Source organism: Ictalurus furcatus, chromosome 14, assembly GCF_023375685.1.
Source record: "Ictalurus furcatus strain D&B chromosome 14, Billie_1.0, whole genome shotgun sequence".
NCBI classification, from domain to species: Eukaryota; Metazoa; Chordata; class Actinopteri; order Siluriformes; family Ictaluridae; genus Ictalurus; species Ictalurus furcatus.
In genome coordinates this window covers 7,211,097-7,219,761 of record NC_071268.1, presented here as the reverse complement: position 1 = coordinate 7,219,761, position 8,665 = coordinate 7,211,097, and the positions used below count along the sequence as shown (strand labels likewise).

At 39.7% G+C, this 8,665-nt stretch overlaps 1 protein-coding gene across 1 annotated transcript; it reads right to left on the bottom strand.

Moving 5' to 3' along the window:
* Positions 1-212: 212 nt before the first annotated feature.
* gdf9 (growth differentiation factor 9) lies at positions 213-5,424 on the bottom strand. Its single transcript, XM_053641673.1, has 2 exons — positions 4,475-5,424; positions 213-2,049 (listed from the first exon to the last, which is right to left on the bottom strand). Exons 1-2 carry the CDS (start codon positions 4,842-4,844, stop codon positions 1,115-1,117), a joined length of 1,305 nt encoding a protein of 434 aa, XP_053497648.1. The 5' UTR covers positions 4,845-5,424; the 3' UTR covers positions 213-1,114.
* Positions 5,425-8,665: the final 3,241 nt, after the last annotated feature.

Genomic DNA, 8,665 nt, shown 5'->3' with positions numbered 1-8,665 from the left:
ATTGGAGCACTAAAGAGATACAGATGCAGAGAGTGTTATGGTGTCAAACCCCTAGTAGCTACATAACTTTAGTAACAAGCTATACTAGCTTGCAAAGCTAGGTGCCATGCCATGTGGTCTTGCCAGCTAAAACAAATTCTAAATGACTAATATCAGGACAAATTAGAAGTAGTTCTTATGGTCTTACCTGGATCATTTTCTCTTAACTGACCCTCAATCAGCAGATCTGATTCTTTCTAGTAAGAGACATTTGATTTTTCAGTGGTTTGAATGATGACACAATGTCTATTTTTGATTGAAATAGATTTTTTTTTTTTAAAGTATTTTTATTTATTTATTTATTTAGTGTACACACCCAACTACAGTTATATTTGAATTCACTGCTTTACAAAATCCCTGCCACAACAATACACTTTATCTCCAGGGTGCTCACTTTATTTTTATTTCCAGTTTGGTTTCCTCTAATATATCAAAATGTTTTTCCATCGCATACTTCATGTGATATCAGAGCCAGTCAGACTAACGTACAAAGACATAAATTACATAAATAGACGCATGACATACTCCGCTTTAAAGCATAAAGCGATTAAATGCCCCAGAGCATTTAAATTGCTCAAGTTTTAGGGTAAATTACTTCTTATTTTCTGGACATCATGAAGAGAGAAGTTGCCCGTAAGACAACTGTCTGCAATCCCCAGGTATTAAAAACATATGTTAAAGTGTTCCAATAAGACAACAGGGCCACACTTTTCATAATTTGTCCAGAATTAGATTAATCTTAAAACTTTTGCATTATACATGAAGAACTGAGACACACCCACCGAAAAAAAAAAATAATAAGTTAACAAAATTACTTCAGTCATTATTATCAAAACAAAACAAACAAACAAAAAAATCCAATCATATGCTCAGTTACATTCTTTTATACATAGAAATTACTTCTGAATAGAAATGAGAAAATATCACAACAACAATTACAGAATAAGCAGAATTCATTCAATGGCATCTTAAACTGTAAAGGTGAATAAAATGGGCACTATGCACGAAATAGTGAGGTTATCAGCAATTAGTCCTGATCGAGTATGGCAAATGTGAAAAATAATGCAGAAAACCATTAACGGCAGGTACACTTTGTAGCAATCATTTCTTCATATTCCTTATATGCAATAGAGCCGTCGTTTTCAATGGTCAAAACACTCAGAGGGTCGTATACAGATGGAACACAAGAAGGTCTGGGCATGGAGGAGTCCAGCTTCTCATAAATAATATTCTGTACCATTGTGTGCACTGGCGAGCCATAGATATGGCCCACAACACGAGGACAGATGCCTTTACAGTACCTGGGGTTGTACTTGGAGGGTGCTATTATCCAGTGATCTAGTCTGAGCTGGGAGAAGCTCACGCGGAAGTCGTAGAGGTCGCAGTCGTCTGTTGGGTGTTCGACTGTGGGCAGTGGTCCGCTTTCAGTGCTTGACTGGGTTGTGTTTGGAGCACTCCTTCGATGTCTCCACTTCAGCCTCTGAATACCAGATCCGTAATATTGGCTCTGTGTATTCTCGCCCCAATGGTTCGACCAGATTTCTCCAAACCTGGTGTGTGTGGAGCCTCTCTGATAGGCCACCTCGCTGGTGTCGTTGAGATACAGCAAAAGAGACGGAGCCATGTGCGTGAGCTCCACGAGGCTTCTGGAAGTGTGACGCCCTGGTTCATCGTCCAGGCAGGTGAGGTTGATGTGTAGGTGGATGTCCTTTTTGTGGCCCTGGATGAGAGGGTGGAGGAAGGGGGTCACATCCACCTCCACCCACTTGTGGTGTCCGGCTCTGTTGACTAGGAAATAGAAACTGATAAGTGACACAGAGTGCTGTGAGCTGGGAGAGCTGAGGCACATGTGCTCATCTGAAGGCGTCTGTTCCTTCATGTACAGGTAGCAATGAGAGGTAAGCGACGCAGCGTGGTTGTGGTCCAAGGAGTAGAGCAGAACCGATTTGAGCAGCTGTTCCTGGGCTCGTACACGGTTCAGACTGTAGGAAATGTCCTGCATGAACAATTCTGTAGGAAAGAAGACACGCTTAAGAAACAAATCATGTCCGTTGCCTGAGTAAAATTCTTACAAGAAATGTAACGTGTTTAGCAGGTCATAAACAAAACCATAAACCAAGCTCCCAATCTGGAGAGTCACTCTAAATTAGGTTTCACACTATATAACAGGAAGACGAAGAACTTTTGCAGATCTGAAGACTTGTAAAAGCCAAATCTTAACAGAAAACCCCACCCTGAAACACATAAAATATATTTATATTGAAATATCTGCGATGTGTTTAGTGACTCTGGTGCTAGCTTCTTGGTTGGTGCTGTATTTCCGTTATTTCTATGGATATTGTTAGGTAGAATGGTGTTTAATAGAAATCAGACTTTGCCGTTATCGACAAAAAACAAAAAGACCTAGAACTTCTTTTCTCACTTACCATTTTCTAGCGATGTTCTAGATCACTTTTGACAAATCCAATGTAGATGTAGTGGAGAAACAAATGTTAGACTCACGGTTCCAGAATACAATGCTGCTATAAGATGCAGTTACGGCAGAACCTCAGCTCAGCTAGTTAGTGATCTACGAGATAAGTGTGACAGAGTTGACAGCAGGGGTGGAACCTTCTCTGTAATGGAAACCCTCTATACATACTTTAAGGGTTCTTCAGAAGGACCAATTAAAAGAACCTTTATGGTGTTTGGTGGAAAAATATTTTCACATCATTTTAATGCATTCGTGCTTACTGTAGCCAAAAATATCCTCGAAACACTTGTGATCCAATTCCACAGACATCAAGCATACAACTTGCAGTGAAACGCCATGTTTCCACTTTATTAGGTACACTTATACTATACGAGGACACATTGTAAGTATACAACTACTGACTGCAAATACAATTCCCATTCATCAGCGGGAAAAAAGGGAATGCCATAGGACCACCACTGACCAGATATTATTTGGGTTGTATGTGATATGGTAGTGTGTGTGAATGTACGAGCGCGTCAGGCACAACGGTGTCACTAGGATTTTAGACCCAACTACATTGTTGATCCACCTTGAAAGTGCACAGATAAAAATTATAGCTCATCTTTTCCATGTACGAATTAAAAATAAAAATAGTCAGTTTGTGATCATCAGTGTTCCGTCAGTGGTCAATGGATGACGGAATGGACATTTTTGACATTGAGGTGTTTCAATACCCATGCAAAGCTGGTCATGCCAATCAATTTGTTTGGATATTGTAGTGATTTTAACTGTAGGCCTTGTCCCAAATCAAATATGGACATAGATTTAGATCCCTAATGAGCAAGATGACAATACTGGAGAAAACCTCCCTGAGATGACATAAGGCAGAGACCTTGAGAGGAACCACGTCATTCAGTGGTATTAGTGAGACCAGCAGGGGGCGCTCACTCTGTGGTCTGTGTGGGTTCTAATGCCCCAGTATAGTGACGGGGACACTATACTGTAAAAACAGCACCGTCTTTCGGAGGAGATGTTAAACCGAGGTCCTGACTCTCTGCGGTCATTAAAAATCCCAGGACGCTTATTGTGAAAGAGTAGGGGTATAATCCCGATGTCCTGGCAAAATTCCCCCATTGGGCCTTCTCTATCATGGCCCCCTAATAATCCCCGTCTCTGAATTGGCTACATCACTCTCCTCTCCACTAATAGCTGGTGTGGGCATTTTGGCGCACTATGACTGCTGTCACATCATCCAGGTGTATGCTACACACTAGTGGTGGTCGAGGAGATCCCGACCCCCCCCCCCCCGGACTACGTAAAGCGCTTTGAGTGTCTATAAAAGCGCTATATAAAAGTAACTGTATCTAACTTCATTCCGATCAAGGTCGCTCCAGAGCCTATCCTGGGAACACTGAAATCAATATAGTCATGCTATACGTGCAAACAGACGACTGCTCGAAACCATGGGCTGCGTCTGAAACCGCATACTTACCTACTATATAGTATATAGAAATACATCTATCTCATATGCAAGTACGCCGTTTCGGACACAGCCGTGCGCTCTTGTTTGCCGTCAAACGGTTGAGCACTGCCGTGTGTGTACGTGTCCTGTCGCAAAATGCAGCGAAAACTCCTACACGAGGTTAATACTGTGATTAAGATGTGTACATGGCGATAACACGACTAAAACCGGAATACTCCACGTCTTAATTCGATTTGTGTTTACTTCGAGTATGACTTTAGTCGGATTACGGTCATCCGGAATCGCTGTTTACATGCTAGTTTCTTAATCTGAGTATGGGGTTAATATCGGATTATTGTTGTCCATGTAAACGTACTGAGTGTGACCCCTTTGCTGAGAATGAGAAGGAGAGCTGGTCCTTTACACTAGATATATTAGAAGTGATGCTGAATAATGACACAAGTAATCTTCACTCAGTAACTGAATAGATCTCTGGAGTGTGCTTGTTTTGTTTGTACCTCCACTCTGGTCCAGACACTCCTGCCGTGCTGTGATCAGGCGCACCGTGTTGTACAGGTGGGACGCCTCGTGGCTCCTCTCGTGCTTCGTAGACAGCTTGTAAAGCCTTTTCATGAACCGTACGTATCTCGAATCCGGTCTAGTTCTCGGGAAATCAGTTCCCCACGGCTCGTGCTCTGATAAGGCTTTCAGTAACGGGCTTAAAATGTTGCCGTGATGCACTAACTGCTCGGCGGGTTGACCTCCAGCACCGCGGCCTGAGAGTCCCGACACTCCGGCGTCCATCAGCACGAGCACCAGCGCGTTCAGGAAAAAGACTGCGCAGCTCTCTTTAACCATGATCAATAAATGCATCAAACTTGAACACATTCTTTGACCTGCTCTTGCGGAATTCTCCCAGGGTCACGCACAGTTCCGGTCGCGCTTTAGCGCTCAGGTGTATGCAATCATCTCAAACCGGGTGCGCGTGGATGACGTTTCTTCAGCACATGGACATGAGAGGGAGAGAGAGTTCCGGCAAAACACACACACACTTCAATTAAAATGCATCTCAGACTCCGTCAATTAATTAACCTTACTGATAGCCTGTTTCACTTTTTGCATTACCACAGAAATAAAACTGTAGATGTACATAATTGTTTCCTACTTATTGTCTACCAACAAACCCTTACTCAAAATACATGTCACGTGTGATTATGGAAGTAACACGTGATCACATGTAAAGAGAAAAAAAAAGAAAAAATTAAGGGGAAAAGTGTTTTTATTAGGCTGTGTCATGGCCTGAAATTGAGCTCAGATAAGCGCATGGAACATCGTGATGGATAAATAAATTTATCAACGTGTATCAAATAAAAACACATGGCCTACATGTGGAAATTTAACATTATTGAATGAATGAGTCATGTGGGGGGAAATGGCCTGAAAAATAAACACATGGGGTCCATCTCAATCAGTTCCCTAGTTCAGAAGTCAGGGCACTGATCAGGGAGTCGGCCATTTTAAGGGCTGTCTCAATTGCAAACTCATTCCAGTGCACTGGAACATTCAGTCATACAAATATGAATTTCATTTTGTAGTGTATTTTTGTAGGTTTGTAAAGTAATGTGAAAGTAAAGTAATTAGTAATCTGATTACTTTTTACATGCAGTAATCAGCCATGTAATCAGATTACAATTTTGAAAGTAGTAATTATAAATATGTAGAGGATTACTTTTTTTTGGTAACTTACCGACACCAACACTGATCGAGACACACCCATACACTAAGTGTGTGTTTGTGTGGGGGGGCTTAGCCACATATCCACATGACTAACACATGTGAAGTTGATGACTTCATGTGACTTTTCTGTAAAAGATCTCATGGCCAAAAACCTGTGTACATTATTTTTATTGCTAAAGGAAGCTTCTAAATTCTTTCAAAGTAATACAGCACAAATATATCATTTATGTGGCAGATAGAAATGTATTCCATCCCAGTTAATATTTCATATTTGTATATATATATATATATATATATATATATATATATATATATATATATATATATATATAAAGAATGAAATGAAACAACTTTTTATTCATATCCTGTGTTAAATTCAGCTTTATAATCAATGTCAGTGGCTCAATCAAGTGGCTGGTCCTGATGGTGTCATATACTTCATGCATACGCCAACCAGCTGACAGAGCATTTTCAACCTCTCCTTGACCAGCACTGTTGTCCCTACCTGCCACAAAACTGCAACAATTGTGCCCAACCCCAAACAGCAAAATGTGTGTTGTCTGAATGACTATCATCCGATTACACTCATGCCTCTGATATCCAAGTGTTTCGAGAAGTTGATTCTAGCACATATTAAAAACATCACCCCTGCCACTCTGGACCAGTGTCAGTTTGCTTATTGGGCAAACAAATCAACAGAGGATGCAATGAGCCTCGCGACGAATATGCAGAATGCTGAAAATGCTCTTTGTTGACATCACTTCGGCCTTCAACACGGCCATCCCCAATGCGCTGGTGTCCAAACTCCACAGCCTAGGACTAAGCTGCAGCTAGACACTAAACTTCCCGACCAACCGTCCCCAGTATGTCAGGTTAGGAAAGCACACATCCTCCTCTCTCACCCTTAATACTGGTGTCCCACAGGGATGTTTGTTGAGCCCTGTTCTGTATGGACTCTTCACTCATGACTGTCCACCTGCCCATGCAACAACAAACACCATTGCGAAGTTCGCAGATAACACGACAGTGATTGGCCTGATCGGGGTCATCAGATCGGCTCATCGGTACACAGCTACCAGCAGTTGAGGATATTTATCTGCCCAGATGTCAGAGCAGGGCCTCCAAAATAATCAGGGACGCCACCCAACCTGCACACCAACAAACTGCTCCACTCTGGCAGGCAATACAGGACAATTCACTCATACACCCCAAGGATGAAAAACAGCAGGGATCTGCTGTATCCAACCAGACATTTCAACATAGTCCATTAACACATAGGTTATAAAGATGGATTATAAATAAACAAGAAGTGAAATGGTAGCTTGATTGAAAAGTGTATGGAATAGTTATTGATGTATATTAGGTAAACAATTAGATTCAAGGTTGATGTGGGGCCAAAGGGTCTGATGCAGAGCTTTCCAGTGTTAAGCGTTAAGATTTCTAAGCAAAATGCAAATAAATAAATAAATAAATAAATAAATAAATATAATATTAGTGTACATGAAATATGTTTTACTTCTTTTTCAGATTCTGCATCATTGTGGAGTCGGGAAAGAAAGTTCATTCTTTCATAGATACAAGCAAAATGTAATAAATTCAAGGGCCACATTCCTACAGCCCACACAGACTGACTCGTTCTTTTATTCGAGCACAATCAGCCAGTTTTTTTCTCAGCACACCCCACACACCATCAGAGAATCAGATATGACAGATGTGAGAAAGTACCCATTCATAAGGAAGAAAATAGGATTTTACGGACAGGATTTCTACCCCAATCTGAAATATAATGTAACTATCCTCAAGAAATTTAAAGGACAAACAATATGAAATAATCAGTGTCTAGTAATTAATTCATTACCAGTTACAAGAATCAAGTGTTCTAAAAAATATATGGTAAATTTATTCTTTCGTGATTTTATCTAAATCTACATACAATTCAGAATACAATCTAATTGTACAGTACCGTGCAAAAGTCTTAGGCACATGCAAAGAAATGCCATAGAGCAAAGATGCCTTCAAAAATAATGAAATTAAATGTTTCTCCACTTTAAAAAAAATACTACAATGAGCAGTAAACAGTAATAAATTAAACAAAGGCGATGTTTATTGCTTTTAAAAAACAAACCAAAAAAACAGTAGTCTCAGGTAGAATTACTGCAGTTTTATAAGGAAATGAGCTGTAAGTTTTACTGAGCATCTTACAGAACCAGCCACGGTTCTTCTGTCACACCCACTTCTTAGTTTTGCAGCAAAATCCAGCAGCCATCATTATGTTTTTTGTCCAAAAAGTGTCTCTTGTGACTTCATATGCTGGTTTCTTTAATGACCTACAAACATTTTTCTGTAACATTTAATTTTGTGCTAGAAAACTAATGTTTGGAAATTTTAAATGTTTTTGTATTGACTCGATAATGTAGAAGTCATATAAAAAAAAATCTATAACAAAGTTTGTACTAAAAAAAAATAGGGTGCCTAAACTTTTGCACAGGACTATATATCTGAGTAGTTGAGGGTTAAAGACCTTGCTAAGGATCCAAAATTGACTTCCTGGCAGTCCTGGGATTGAAACTCTTAATCTTCTAGGCACTTAAACACTAAAACAGTTCAGTGCTCAGACAAAATAAAAACAAACAGAAAAATATGACTCGCTGACATTTTTGCACTGCGATACATACAAAAAAACAAACATTTTTACTTTTTAGTTTGTCTACAAATACAACCAGCATCACAGACAGGTGTACATAGCTCATATTTTCTACAAAAATGCTATAAAGACAAATTGTACATCGGTTACAATGTCATTTGGCAGTTACACTAACTTGTCAAGCTGTAAACAAGATTATAGTGTAATATCTGAATCTACTTGGAATCTACTTGTGACATTTCTTTTAAAACTGAACAAAAAGTATAGTATTCTCAAATCATTCAATTAATAAAAGTTAAATAAAAACAAAAAATACTCAAGACTTAAA

Excerpts from the sequence above, each read along its gene's own strand:
- gdf9 (XM_053641673.1), bottom strand. The coding sequence starts at position 4,844 with ATGTGTTCAAGTTTGATGCATTTATTGATCATGGTTAAAGAGAGCTGC. Across the intron at positions 2,050-4,474 it reads GTGTCTGGACCAGAGTGGAG|AATTGTTCATGCAGGACATT; the intron begins GTACAAACAAAA and ends TCTTTCCTACAG.